We start from the raw sequence: 15,580 nt of genomic DNA, 5'->3' as shown, positions 1-15,580 counted from the left end.
TCAGTCTGTGCAGCCAAAGGTCCAAGAGCCCCTGGAAAACCACTGGTGTAAGTCCAAGAGTCCAAAAGCTAAAGAACTTGGAGTCTGGTGTTCCAGGGCAGGAAGCATCCAGCACAGTAGAAAGATGAAGTCCATAAGAACCAGCAAGTCAGCTCTTCCATCTTCTCCTGCCTGCTTTATTCTGCCCCCGCTGGCAGCTGATTAGATGGTGCCCACCCAGATTGAGGGTGGGTCTACCCCTCCCAGTCCACTGACTCAAATGTTAATTTCCTTTGGCAACACCCTCACAGACACACCCATGAACAATACTTTGTATCCTTCAGTTCAGTCAAGTTGACACTCAATATTAGCCATCCCACCAGGTGTAGTGGCTCCCACCTGTAGCCCCAGATACTCTCGGAAGGCTGAGGCAGGAGGATCACTTGAGCCCAGGAGTTAGGCTGCATTGAGCTATAATATGATAGAGGCACTGCGCTACAGCTCTGGTAACAGAGCAAGATCCTGTCTTTTTTTTTTTTTAATAAGAAAATAATCTAACTTGTTAAGTTCGTAACTTATTAACAAAACTATTTTATATTCCCATCAGCAGTGTATGAAAGTTCTACTCCTTCCACATTAACAACACTTGTTGTCATTCTTTTTAATGTTAGCCATCCTATTTTTAGCCCTTCTGTGTAGTGGTGTCTCATTATGGTTTGATTTGCATTTCCCTAATGACTAACAATGTTGAGCATCTTTTTCAAGTGTTTATTTGAAGGGTTCAGGCCTTTTCCCACATTTTAATTGAGTTGTGTTTGTTATTATTTCATTTTGATCATTTAAAAATATATTCTTGGTACAAGTCCTTTATAAGATGCATGCTTTGCCCATACTTTCTCCAGGTCTATCACTTGTCTTCTCATTCTCTTAACAATGTCTTTGAAAGAGCACAGATTACTAATTTTGATGAAATTCAGTTTATCATTTATGCTATTAAATATCATATCTAAGAAATCTTTGCCTAACTCAGAGTGACAAAGATTTTATCCTATGCTTGCTTTTAGTTTTATAGTTTTAGGTTTTCCATTTAGGTCTGTGATTCACTTTGAATTACATGCTAGTGGATGTGGAGTGGTGTCTAATTGTGCTTTTGATTTTCATTTCCTTTTTGGCTAATGGTGTTGAGCATCTTTTCATGTACTTATATAGGCCATTTATATATCTTCTTTAGAGAAATGTCTATTCAGATCTTTTGCTTGTCGAGTTATCTTTTTTTTTTTTTTGCTTTTTAAAGTAAGACAAATGATTTACAAATGTTCTCTAATTGTGTGGGTTATTTCTTCACTTTGTTGATGATGTCGTTTGCAACACAAGTTTTTTTATTTTGATGAAGTCCAATTAATATTTGTTTTGTCTTTGGTGTCATATCTAAGAAGCTGTTGCCTGATCCAAGGTCACAAATATTTACACATAGGTTTTGTTCTAAGAGTTTTCTAGTTTTGACTCTTACATTCAGATATTTGACCCGTTTTGAGATAATTTTTGAATGTGGTGTGAAGTAGGAGTCTAGTTTCATTCCTTTGCCTGTAAATATCCAGTTGTCCCAGTACTATTTATTGAAAAAACTATTCTTTCTCCCATTGAACTGCCTTGCTACTCTTGTTGAAAATCAACTAACCATAAATGTGACGATTTATTTTTGGGCTTTAAGTTCCATTCCATTGACTATATGTCTATTTTTATGCCATACCACATTGTCTTAATTACCTGTGGCTCTGTAGTAATTTTTGGAATTGGGAAGTGTTTTCCTCCAATTTCATTTTTCTTGTTCAGTATTATTTGGGTTATTCTGGGTTTCTTGAATTTGTATAAATTTTAAGATCAGCTTGCCAATTTCTGCAAGAAGTCCACTGGGATTCTTGAAGAGGATTGTGTTTAATCTGTGCATTAATTGGGGAATATTACCATTTTAGCAATATTAAGCCTTCCAATCATGAGTGTGGTGTCTTTCTGTTTATTTAAATCTTAAATTTCTTCCAACAATGTTTTGTAGTTTCTATGAATACAAGTCTTGCAGTTCTTTTGTTAACATTATTCCTATTTTATTCTTTTTGATGCCATATTGTATACAGGATTTTTTTAATTTCATTTTCAGATTGCTTGTTGCTAATATATAGAAATACAATTGATTTTTGTATATTGATATTGTATCCTACAACTGGCTGAACTCATTTATTAGTTATAATAGATTTTTAGTGAATTCCTTAGGATTTTCTGCATACAGATCATATCATCTGCAAATAAGGATAGTTTTACTTCTTCCTTTCCAATCTGGATGCCTTTTATTTCATTTTCTTGCCTAATTGCCTTGGCTAGAACCTCCTCTAGTACAATATAAATAGAAGTGACAAGAACAGACATCCTTGTCTTATTCCTGATCTTGGGGGAAGGCATGCAGTCTTTCATCATTAAATACAACATCAGCTATGGGTTTTTTGTAGGTCCCTTTTCTTAGATTAAGAAGGTCTCTTCTAGTTTATTGAATGAGGTGTGGTTTGGTTTGGTTTGGTTTTTTGAGATAGAGTCTCGCTCTGTCGCCCAGGCTGCAGTGCAGTGGCGCGGTCTCGGCTCACTGCAACCTCCGCCTCCCAGGTTCATGTGTTTCTCCTGACTCAGCCTCCTGAGTAGCTGGGACTGCAGGTGCATGCCACCACCACACTCAGCTAATTTTTTGTATTTTTAGTAGAGGTGGGGTTTCATCGTGCTAGCCAGGATGGTCTCTATCTCCTGACCTTGTGATCTGCCCACCTCGGCCTTCCAGAGTGCTGGAATTACGGATGTGAGCCACCGTGCCCAGCCCCAATTGAATGATTTTTATTAGGAAATGGTGTTGGATTTTGTCAAATGCTTTTTCCATGTCTGTTGAGACGATCAAGTGAATTTTGTCTTCTATTGATACAGTATATTGCATTAGTTGATTTTCAGATGTTAAACCAACCTTGCAGTCCTGGGATAAATCTTATTTGGCCATGATGTATGATTCCTTTTATATATTGCTGGGTTCATTTTGCTAGTATTTTGTTGAGGATTTTTGTATTTATATTCATATAGGATATTGGCCTATGGTTTTCTTTTAATGTCTTTGGATTTGGTAGCAGGATGATACTGACCTTATAGAATGCTTCCTCTTCTTCTATTTTTTGGAAGAGTCTGTGAAGATAATTCTTATTTAATAATAATAATTCTTATTTAAATGTTTGCTAGGCTGGGTGTGGTGGCTCACACCTGTGATCCCAGCACTTTTCGAGGCTGAGGCAGGTGGATCACCTGAGGTCGGGAGTTCAAGACCAACCTGACCAACATGGAGAAACCCTATCTCTACTAAGAATACAGAATTAGCCAGGCGTGGTGGTGCATGTCTGTAATCCCAGCTACTCGGGAGGCTGAGGCAGGAGAATCCCTTGAACGTGGGAGGCCGAGGTTGCGGTGAGCTGAGATCGCGCCATTGCACTCCAGCCTGGGCAACAAGAGCGAGACTCCGTCTCAAAAAAATAATAATAATAATAAATAAATGTTTGGTAGATTCCACCAGTGAAGCCTCTGGGCCTGGACTTTTCATTGTGAGTAGTTTTTTTGTTATTATTAATTCAATTTTTTGTCATATAAGTCTATTCATATCTGGTATTCCTTCTTAAATCAGTTTTGTTAGTTTCTATCTTTCTAGGATTTTGTCCATTTTATTCAGTTATCTTTTGAAGAGATTTAGATAATAATGAGCAAAAATCTTATGTTACCAATGTAGTTAACATTAATGATGTTTTTCATTGCTTTGTATAAATCCATATTCCTTTCTGGTATTATGTTCCTCTGCCTAAAAGACTTATAGTACAGGTATGATGGTGATGAATTCCTTTAGCTTTTTATGTAGAGAAAGTATTTTGCCTTTTTCAAAGATAATTTTTCTGGGTATAGAATTGTAGGCTGGCATATTTTTCTTTTTAGTTCTTTAAAGGTAATTGTTCCACTGTCTAATTACTTGCAGTTTTTAAAGAGTAATCTGTCATTATTATCTTTTGTTCCTTGTATGTGATGTGCATTTTTCATGTGGCCAGTTTAAAGATTTTCTCTTTACATTGGATTTGAGCAATTTGATTATCATGTACCTTGCTATAATTTTCTTTATGGCTATTTGGGATTGGTTGAGCTTCTTATGTGTGTTTATAGTTTCCATCAAATTTGGGAAATTTTCAGCCTTATTTATTTAAGTATTTCTCCTGACTCCTTCCCCCTTCTTTGGGGACTCCAATTACATGTATATTAGGCTGTTTGAAGTTGTCCCAGAGCTTATCAATGCTTTGTTTATATTTTTCTTTCTTTTTTCTTTCTGTATGTTGCATAGTTTCTGTTGCCACATCTTTAGTTTACTAATATTTTCTTCTAAAATATCTAATCTGCCATTAATCCCATTCAGTGTATTTTTCATCTCAGGCACTGAAATTTTCATCTCCTGAAGTTTAACTTGGATCTCTTTTATGTCATTCATATCTCTACTTAAATTTTTGAACATAAACATCATTTTTAAAATACAGTTATGATAGCTGTTTTGGTGTCCTTTTTCTGCAGATTCCCATATCTGTCAGTTCTAATCATTGGTCAGTTTTAATTGTTGATTTTTTTCATTATGGATCATATTTTTTTATGCCTGGTAATTTTTGTTGAGATGCCAGATATTGTGAATTTTATTTTGTTGAGTACTGGATATTTCTATATTCTTATAAATATTCTTAAGGCTTGTTGCGCTATTACTTGGAAATAATGTGATCCTTTCAAGTCTTGCTTTTAAGATGTATTGGCAGGATTAGTGCCATGTTTAGTCTAGAGCTAATTATTTCCCACTACTGAGACAAGACTTTTTTGAGTGCTCTACCCAGTGGCCTGGGAATTTTGAGGTTTTCCAGTCTGTCTGTTGGGAACATGCACTAATCCTGGCCCTGTATGAATGCTGGGTTCTGTGTCCTCTACTTTTGTGTGTGGTCCTTTCCTTAGCCCGTTAGTTGCCTCATAAGCCTTCACTGATCAGTGCTCTGCCAAATACCCATGGGATATCCTATTCAGATTTCTGGAGTTCTCTGTGTGCAGCTGTATCCACTCTGGTACTATATGCTTTAATCCTAGATACCTTGGTCTCCTCAGACGGTGAGCTGCATCCCATCAACTCAGGGAATCTGCTGGGCTCTGCTTAGGTTCCCCTCCTTGTGTGGCTCAGAAACTAAGGCAGTAAGCTGGCAACCACTTGTTTCTCTGGGGATCACTGTCCTTTGTTACCTGATGTTAAATATCTTGAAAATCATTGTTTCATATTTTGGGTTTGTTGGCAGGAAAAGTTGTTTGTTTGTTTTTGGTTGTTTCAAGACAACCAAAGAGAGCAAATCTGAGAGTAAATCTGACCCGTTACTTCATCTTGGTTGTAAAAGAAGTCAGTTCTTTAATCAGTTTTAGAGAGTTAGAATTGATGGCTTGTAAGGTTTCTTTCAATCCTGATATCTTTGGCTTCATGTTACATACCTTTAACAGCTTATTTTCCCATCTTCACATTATCCTTTTCTCTCCTCAAAACACTTAACTATCTGCATTTGTGCTTAGAAGGCTTGTTGGGATTAACTCTGGGCTGTGAATGAACCGTACTCATGATACAAACACATTTCATACAATGATGACAATCAAGATGTAACAACAGAAAAATGTTTTCTATAATATTCTTAATATATTTATATGATAGAACAGTTATAATGTAATCTTCTAGGTTATAGCCAAAGAGTTTCTTTCGGGAACTAGGCAAACAAGATTTTTATTGAAATCTTTCGTTTTTAATAACCACAGAATTATGCAACTAACATTTACATTCTGAAGTAATTACAATATCCTTTCTTTCATTTTATTGGAAAATATTCAACTGTAATATTAAGTAGGATATCTCAAAACCTGTATTTCCCTTAAAGGGAAGAGGAAGAAAGATGACCTTAGCTTTAACACTGCCACTGATATTTTCCATTCTATTTTATTGAAAAGTAAAACTTCAGTAGTGACCTATTGTCTGAGTTATAGCTCATAGTCTAAAATACATTGTGTATATAAAGAAAACATATGAGGTACCATATTAATAAAAGATAGTGGTAGTTCCGTTACCCAGTTTCACTTCAGTTTTGAGTATAATATGCTTAAGTATGTGTATCTTTATTAAAGTATGTATGTGTATCTTTATTATACAAGATTATGTCTCCACATTTTCAGTTCTTTTTCCTAATAAATGGGCTAGTAATAGTTAAAACAGATACCGCTAGGTTTATCTTTTAAATAATGAAATTCAAGTGTTTTCTTATGTTAGGGATTATGGTTTTGAGGTATGGTTAAGTCCAGGAAATAATACTAGTTTTGTATTCTTATTTTTTAATTAGATAGTATTTCTTAAAGCCAACTTTTTTTTGTTTTTTTCTACATCACTCAAACAAGATTTATAATCAGTAAGAGAGATGCTGTAATAGTAAAAGACTCCCTTGGCCAGGCGCAGTGGCTAATCCCAGCACTTTGGGAGGCCGAGGAGGGCGGATCATGAGGTCAGGAGATGAGACCACGGTGAAACCCTGTCTCTACTAAAAATACAAAAATTAGCCGGGCGTGGTGGCCGGCGCCTGTAGTCCCAGCTACCCGGGAGGCTGAGGCAGGAGAATGGCGCGAACCGGGGAGGCGGAGCTTGCAGTGAGCCAAGATCGCGCCACTGCACTGCAGCCTGGGCGACAGAGCGAGACTGCGTCTCAAACAAACAAACAAACAAAAAAGACTCCCTTGTAGTGAATTAAATTTTTCAAGATACTTGGTTATCATTTCGTTTACTAAAATAATAAATAAGGAGAGTTAAGACCATTAATTGTGGTATATTGGCCATAAGAAGTTTTCATTTGTCCTATGTTTTATACAGACATGTTACAAAAAAAAACAAAAAAAACAAAAAAAACGCATTGCAGCATTTGCCACAGAAAGCATCCAGGTTTTTCTACTCATTAAAAAAGTGGCTAGGACTGATAACCTGTAGTGATCTTCCAGGTTTTGCTGCAGTGAGAAAACCATTACTGTTAAAAGCCTGCTGTCGTATCACATTATCCTTCTCAACAAGCACTTTGTTACAACGGAAGTTCTCTTTGCAGTGGAGGTCTCCTTGCCTCCCTTGTCCTGAGTTAAACCTCTATTTTTAGAGTTAAGAATCATTAAAGACATGGAAGAGTTCGCACAACTGGTTGTGGCATGAACGATAGCATGTAATTTTATAAATGTATAAATGGTTTTTGAATTTTTTTCTCTGCCGATAAGGATGATTAAATTCTTCATGTTTTTTCTTTATATAGACTCCAAACCTTTGTAGACTTGTAGGAAATCTGTTGATGCGTAATACAGTGGAAAGAATTATGTGATCTAATGTGCAAATAATCTACTGGAGGACATTGGATATAAAAATGTTTTCTTAATGTGTTTTTCAGATGTCCGTGAGCTTTTGAAGTTGTTCTTTCCCCCACTTAATTTTAAGGCTCCTAGATTGGCTGAGCTGAGCAGTAGAAATTAATGAGGTAGAATGCTTGAGTTGAAGAAACTGGAAGAAAATCTCTCTCTCCAGTAAACTATTATTGCTATAACAGAAACAATTTCTATAAACTCAGTTCCCAAATGGTCATAAGCTTTAGTTGGGAAATTGTGCGGTAATTGAAATACTATGTTAATAAAGAGTTATAGGCAATATAATTTTCAAATAATTAGAGAACAGTAGAATATATGTAATACAGACTATGCTGAATGTAATTTTAATGTTTCTTTGATTCAAGTTATAGCCGTGTAGACATTAGTTAAAAGTATTATACATAATTTATTGTTTTGTAAGGTATTTTTAAAAATTCTCCCAGGCCAGGCTCAGTGGCTCACACCTGTAATCCCAGCACTTTGGGAGGCCAAGACGGGCAGATCACCTGAGGTCAGGACCAGCCTGGTTAACATGGTGAAACCTTGTCTCTACTAAAAATACAAAAATTAACTGGGCGTGGTAGGCAGGTGCCTGTAGTCCCAGCTACTCAGGAAGCTGAGATGGAAGGAACACTTGAACCCAGGAGGCAGAGGTTGCAGTAAGCCAAGATTGTGCCACAGCGCTCCAGCCTGGGTGATAGAGTGAGACTCCATCTCAAAAAAGAAAAAATTCTCCAAGTATTTACTGAATATTCTAAATTATATTAGTACCTCTCATAGTTCTCTGCATATAGTAGTCACGTAGCTAAGTTTACTCAAGCCACAAACAAATTTGATATCCTTAAGGGAACAAAATTCTGATTGATTCTGATCTGTGTCTTTCAGAAAAATCACTACCAATATAATGGATTTTATATATCAGATTGCTTTATTCTGGATATCATGGTAACAATACAGAAAGTATACATAATTTCCCATTTCTGCAAGTAGTCATGACTGCTGAAGAAAGAAAAACTTAAAGCTACGGCAGAATTATTTGGGTAACTTTTATGGAAATTCTGATTTTGTTTTTAATTTTTGATAACTTTTTACTAAAGGTATGAACACACAAAGAGCTTATTTTGTTAGGCAAATACACATTAATAAGAATGCCTAGAAGAGGACTGATTCTTCACACCCGGACCCACTGGTTGCTGTTGGGCCTCGCTTTGCTCTGCAGTTTGGTATTATTTATGTACCTCCTGGAATGTGCCCCCCAGACTGATGGAAATGCATCTCTTCCTGGTGTTGTTGGGGAAAATTATGGTAAAGAGTATTATCAAGCCCTCCTACAGGAACAAGAAGAACATTATCAGACCAGGGCAACCAGTCTGAAACGCCAAATTGCCCAACTAAAACAAGAATTACAAGAAATGAGTGAGAAGATGAAGTCATTGCAAGAAAGAAAGAATGTAGGGGCTAATGGCATAGGCTATCCGAGCAACAAAGAGCAAGCACCTAGTGATCTTTTAGAGTTTCTTCATTCCCAAATTGACAAAGCTGAAGTTAGCATAGGGGCCAAACTACCGAGTGAGTATGGGGTCATTCCCTTTGAAAGTTTTACCTTAATGAAAGTATTTCAATTGGAAATGGGTCTCACTCGCCATCCTGAAGAAAAGCCAGTTAGAAAAGACAAACGAGATGAATTGGTGGAAGTTATTGAAGCGGGCTTGGAGGTCATTAATAATCCTGATGAAGATGATGAACAAGAAGATGAGGAGGGTCCCCTTGGAGAGAAACTGATATTTAATGAAAATGACTTCGTAGAAGGTAATGTGAAAAATATGTTGGTCAATATTATGTTAGTAAGACAAATGCTAGTGTTGTATGCTGGTAATATAAGTCAGTCATTATCTACAGTATTAAAACACTTAAGGTTTTCGCACTTCATTGCACCAAGAATTTTAAGTGGCCTTCTGGAAAAAGGTATGAGATCACAATAAAAATGGAGAATAAGGACTGGGGAAATAGAATAAAACAGCTCTTGTTCCATGTGTATGTTTATATTCCTCACTTATCTGATCTTGGTGTTCTTTTTTATGTTTTTAAAAATGTGTAAACTAAAACTCAAAACTTGAAAACCATTTGATAAAGGAAAGAAAAAATTAGTAGACTCTTAGCTATTTTTCGTATTGGAGGAAGGAGAAGCGCATATCTGAACAAGGGGTTATACATAGTTTAAAAAGTATATTTGGCATTTGGAAAAGTAAGGAAATACCTGTTTTCCTAATACATATTTCAGAAAGGGTATGGAATTTTTATGTATCAAGATGGGATATGACTCAGAGGTTGAAGAACACTGCTATAAAATTTAAGATACTTATTGATTGATCTTAACAGTAATAATTCTAGATCCCTACCCATCTCCTTTACACTCACTGCTAGACATTTAATTGCTGACTTAAACCATTATAAAAATAAATGTTTCTTGAAAGTTCTCTTTGCTTGATTCTATAAACTGTGTATCACAGTGGTCCCCAGCGTTTTTGGCACCAGGGACTGGTTTCATGGGCGACAGTTTTTCCATGGGATGGTGAGGATGGTTTTGGGATGAAACTGTTCCACCTCAGATCATCTGGCATTAGTTAGATTCTCATAAAGAGCGTGCAGTGTAGATTCCTCGCATGCGCAGTTCACAACAGAGTTTGCTCTACTTTGAGAATCCAGTGCAGCCGCTGATCTGACAGGAGGCGGAGCTCAGGCGGTAATGCTTGCCAGGCTCCTATCACTCACCTCTTGCTGTGCCGCCTAGTCCCAACAGGCCACGGACCAGTAGCGGTCTGTGGCCTGGAGGTTAGGGACCCCTGGTATAGCACATGTAGACTTTTTGACTGCAAATCATCATGGCCATCACGTGCTGCACTGTAGCATTATTATAATACACTGAGGCCTTTGGAGGCCATCAGGAAGGGCATTAATGCTTTGCAGTGGCATTGCAGCTGCCTTTCCTTGTGGCCTCCTCTTTTTTCTGCTGTCACTTCCTGCCATTTTTGATGGATTATTTTTCTCAAAACTCTTCTGATTTTTCTGCAAGCTCAGCTTTTTTGTCTTCTAACTGTATGTTTGTAGCTTATGGCAGAATTGGAGGCTGCGGAGGAAATAAGATAACTAAGTAACATGTGTAAAATGTCCTCACATCAGCTCTACCTAAAAAGAAAGGGACCTGTGCCAGTTTTATATTCTGCAGCTCCTGCTTTTGTCTTATAACTCTCCTTGGATTCTGATACTTCAGGATTTTTCTCTAAATGGAACATACTCTGTTCCTCACTTTTCCTCTACTATGCCACTGTCTGCCCACTGCAGGGAGAATAATTACTAATAATTAGTAATGACAACTAATTCCTATCCCTCTTCTAAACTTTAGCTCTTCTGAGAAGTCATCTGCAACCTCAAGTCTAAGACAGCATACTTCTGTGTGCTCTTGTCACCTGTACATTCATACTGCTTGTCACAGTATGTGGCGTTGCCCATTTCCTGGCTTGCGCTTCCTACTAAACTGTAAGCCTTAGGAGAGTCGGAACCAAGTCTATTTTATTCACCATTTTATACCCAGATATTGACTGAGTGACTCACACATCTGTAGGTCTAACCTTCTCTCTCCTGAGCGCCATACTTAAAAATCAGATTGCTGCTGGGCACAGTGGCTCACTCCCGTAATCCCAGCACTTTGGGAGGCCAGAGTGGGCAGATTATGAGGTCAAGAGATCAAGACCATCCTGGCCAACATGGTGAAACCCCGTCTCTACTAAAAATACAAAAATTAGCTGGGCGTGGTGGCACATGCCTGTAGTCCCAGCTACTCAGGAGGCTGAGGCAGAAGAATTGCTTGAACCCGGGAGGCGGAGGTTGCAGTGAGCCAAGATTGCACCACTGCACTCCAGCCTGGTGACAGAGTGAGAGACTGTCTAAAAAAAAAACAAAATCAGATTGCCTCGTAGATGCTCATGCTTTTCTCTCAAAGGCATCTCAAATCACTGTGTTTAAATCTGTACCAATTTTTCTTTGTCTGACTTCACTCTAGTCAGTGATTTTATATGTATGTATGTATATACACATATATATACAGATATATATATATATCACATAGCACTATATTGTTATTATTTGTCTATTTTTCTGTCTCCTTCACTAGACTGGCCCTATCCTCAAAATTGAGACCACGTGGCACTCTTTGTATCACATAACTGACATGAAGGCACTCAATTTCTTTTAGTTGACCTAAACCAATAGAAATTTTGGCTCTTGGGTCTAGATTTTAATATTGCTAGAAGTAATTTCTTTATTTATCATGGTTACCATATTGATAGGCTCTAGTATTTTTAAAAAGTCATATGTAAAAAGGAATAATTGTCATTTGTAGTATATTTTATAGATTGAATAAAAGAACAGTGAACTTTTTTTTTTAACCTTTTCTTTTAAGTGAGTAATTGTTACTGTGCAGTGGGGATAAATATTTTTACAAATAGGTAAAAATCCTGCAGGTCTGGTTTAATACCCTTTACGTTTAAGTGAGTAAAATCTGTCTTCTCATTGAATTTGTAAACTTTGACATGGAGATGTCTTTGTTCCTAACTCTTTCCTTTAGGTTATTATCGCACCGAGAGAGATAAGGGCACGCAGTATGAACTCTTTTTTAAGAAAGCAGACCTTATGGAATATAGACATGTGACCCTCTTCCGCCCTTTTGGACCTCTCATGAAAGTGAAGAGTGAGATGATTGACATCACTAGATCAATTATTAATATCATTGTGCCACTTGCTGAAAGAACTGAAGCATTTGTACAGTTTATGCAGAACTTCAGGTAACTGTCAGGGCTTAATGATTAAGCTACATTCTCCTAAAAAAAAATCGCGTTTTACTCAGATTTCCTTAATTTATCTTCACCGATTATAATTCCTTAGAATAATTTTATAGGCTTTAGGGGAACTTTTTTTTTATATTCTCTCTTTTTTTAAAGCATGTGTAGTATATTGTGTTATAGACAATTTGAACTATGAAATAAATTGAGAGTGACACCTATTAGAAACTAAATTTGATGGCCTTGATAATTGTGAATTCATTTTAAGACAAGTTGAATTTTTAAAAAATCAACGTTACTAAGGAATAATTTACATGCAGTAAAATCCACATATTTTAAGGATGTAGGTATCATGACTGGTTGTTTTTTTTTTTTTTTTTTGGAGACAGGGTCTCACTCTGTCACCCAGGCTAGAATGCAGTGGAGTGAGCACAGTTCACTGCAGCCTCAACCTCCTGGGCTCAAGTGATCCTCCTGCCTCAGCCTCCCAAGTAGCTGGGACCACAGGTGCATGCCATCTTTTTTATTCTTTGTAGAGAGGGGGTCTTGCCATGTTGTCCAGGCTGGGATTTAATGTCTTTTGACAAATGTATACACTCACAAACCACAACCGCAATCAAGATACAGAATACTTGTGTCTCACAAGAAAATCCCCTTGAGAATGATTTGAGTTTTTTAATTGAAATACATTTAGACATACAAACATTAAACTAAAAATTGGAGAAAGTTATTTCATCTTGCAAAGCAGAGAATTTGTAAAGTTTTTTTATGTTGTCAAATTTGGTTATTTTAAAATGCTGAAGTGTTAAATAATTATCTACACATTATGAAAACTATTTGTGGAAAATGCTGCTTTTTGATTTAACAGTTTCCATGTTTTTAATACTTTAATATTTTTAATGTTTTAGATACTTTGATATACTAGTTTAATGCTTTGTGATCCTAGTCTTTATTCTCATATTGAAATTGTTGGATTTAAAAGGTTAATTAAAACTGTTCTGCAGCTGAATGTCTGGCAGTCATACTTCCAAGTGAGATTTACTGTTCCAAATAGCTCACTTGAGATCTGATTTCCTAAAGCATTTTTTTATTGCCTTTCTTGGAATTACTTTCAAAGGCCACATTACTATTTACAGTAAGTAATCTCAGTCATGGCAAATATTTATTCCTTAATGATAGTTATAATTTTTGGAATTAGCCAGTCTGAAGACAAAATAACTCTTAATCCAAAAGGTCATTATTTATTTATTTGGTTCTGAACCAATTGAGTTTATTTCCTTGAATAGCTTGTGATTTGCTTCTGAAAGCAATCCAAAAGCAAAAGTTCAAAAAATGTTTTGAAATATGGCAACAATGTCAGACTGCTTCCATGGCCCTCCAAGGGGTGCACTCATTCAGGCACAGACCTTGTGCCTTCCATAATTCATCAGTATTGCCACTTTTATGTTTACTGCTGTGTCAGTAATGCCTCATTTTCTTGTTAAAGCTTCCTGTGGTTGCTTTCTGAATGAATAGTGCCTCATGTTTTCTTGAATAAACTTTTATTTTTCATTTTTGTTAGGGATGTTTGTATTCATCAAGACAAGAAGATTCATCTCACAGTGGTATATTTTGGTAAAGAAGGACTGTCTAAAGTCAAGTCTATCCTAGAATCTGTCACAAGGTTGGTGAACCACATCTACAGCGAAGTCCTTGATATATAACATTGCTAAAAGAGAATTTCAGATATGTAATGAGTTAATAATTTTTAGTAACTATAATTTTAAAATTGGCTGAGCATGTGGGTGGTGGTGGTGATGATAAGTTCCTCATTTCACATGCAACCCTACATGACTCAACTTCCCTTCACTGCTTAGCAGGCAGCCTGGCATGATGCTCTCTCTGTGGCCCACTCACCCTCTGTGTATTTGCTGCTCTTTCCTTTTTTTAAAATCTAATTCCTTCACTTTGACATAATCATCTTCTGAACTTGTCTCTTTTTTGTCACCTTTTTTCCTTCCATTTCCTCAGGCTCCTTCTTCTCCCTTTGCTAACAATGCTGAGGTCTCCCATATCGTTAAGAAACTCCCACTCAACTCTGAAGTGCCCAGCCGCTAATGTTATGTTTCTGTCCTGTCACAGCTCAATATCACGAGACAGTAGTTCATAACTAAGCAAGTCATATAGTACCTGGCACATAGTAGATGCTCAGAGGTTTGAATGGATGAATTATTAATCCCTTAGTACTTAATTATTAATTCTTTAGCTTCTCAGCCTTTTTCTTTCTAAATCATGGGCCCAAAGATACGACTTAACCACTAAATTCTTTTCTGTTATTCTTTTTCATTGCTTTTTTACCTTGGACAACCTAACCAGTATTTCTGTCTCAAAATGTTCTTCTTGTGTTTGTAAAATGTAACTATTTGGTAAATGTAAGTATGATGTAATGTAAACTATTAGGTTGATTATCATCTCTAACCACACCAGCTCTATATCCTTTACTTGCTTCTTTACCTTTCTGCCAGTTGTGGCCATTTGCCAAGAGCCCACATTTGATCAGCCATTCTTCTCAAATCATTCAACTAACATTCATTGAGTCCTACCTACTGTGTTCCAGGTACACTGCTTGGGAGTCTGACTGGGGTAGTTGGAAGAAGAGTGGGCACAGATGAGTGAATCTGAGTCCCTGACCTGCAGGGATTCTCAGAGTCTTGATGTATATAGACACGACTCACTGTCTTCCCCTTCCCTACCCCAGCTCCTCCTCCTGATAGCCCTCTTTCAGTTCAGAGTAAAACCATTTTCACCATCTGGGCATGACTTCTGAGAGCCACAGTCTTTTACTTATTCTTTGCCTCCAGTTACCTCTAATTAGTTAGTTCCTACTTAATTCACAGGACCTCTTCTCTATCTCTTCCTTGCTACTGCCACCACCCTAACCCTGGTTCCCCCTCCCTCCATTTCTTCCCTTCCTGTCCCTCCTTAGTGTTTTTAGATCACCTACTAAGTGCCACGAGCTCACACTGGTAATACTGAAATATTGTCAAGACACTTCTGTGGCAAATGGTATAAACCTACCTTGAGCTTGCTTGAGGAAAATAGGAGCAGTATTGAAGAATCTTGGATACCTCCCAGAAATAAAGGGATTGTTACAACCAAATTTGGAGAAGAAAATCAAAACAACTCTGGTTTCTCAGGGATTGGAACCAGAGACTTAAATACCATCAAAATTCTCGTCTCCTTGTCTGTTTTTCTCTGCATGTTGACTTCATTCTCCT

At 37.0% G+C, this 15,580-nt stretch overlaps 1 protein-coding gene across 4 annotated transcripts in view; it reads left to right on the top strand.

Moving 5' to 3' along the window:
* Positions 1–15,580, top strand: part of CSGALNACT2 (chondroitin sulfate N-acetylgalactosaminyltransferase 2) — a 49,655-nt gene that overhangs the window by 7,786 nt on the left and 26,289 nt on the right. For 3 of the 4 annotated variants that reach the window (XM_032142910.2, XM_032142927.2, XM_032142943.2), the window contains exons 2-4: positions 8,371–9,294; positions 12,110–12,326; positions 13,885–13,986. In XM_032142910.2, coding sequence (XP_031998801.1) covers positions 8,634–9,294; positions 12,110–12,326; positions 13,885–13,986 — 980 coding nt within the window. In that variant the 5' untranslated portion in view covers positions 8,371–8,633. The remainder of the gene's footprint in view (positions 1–8,370; positions 9,295–12,109; positions 12,327–13,884; positions 13,987–15,580) is intronic. The other variant, XM_058436517.1, reaches the window with a different exon arrangement.

Source organism: Hylobates moloch, unplaced genomic scaffold (genome assembly GCF_009828535.3).
Source record: "Hylobates moloch isolate HMO894 unplaced genomic scaffold, HMol_V3 SCAFFOLD_3, whole genome shotgun sequence".
In the NCBI taxonomy this organism is placed as follows: domain Eukaryota; kingdom Metazoa; phylum Chordata; class Mammalia; order Primates; family Hylobatidae; genus Hylobates; species Hylobates moloch.
This window is presented reverse-complemented; position numbering and strand designations above follow the sequence as displayed.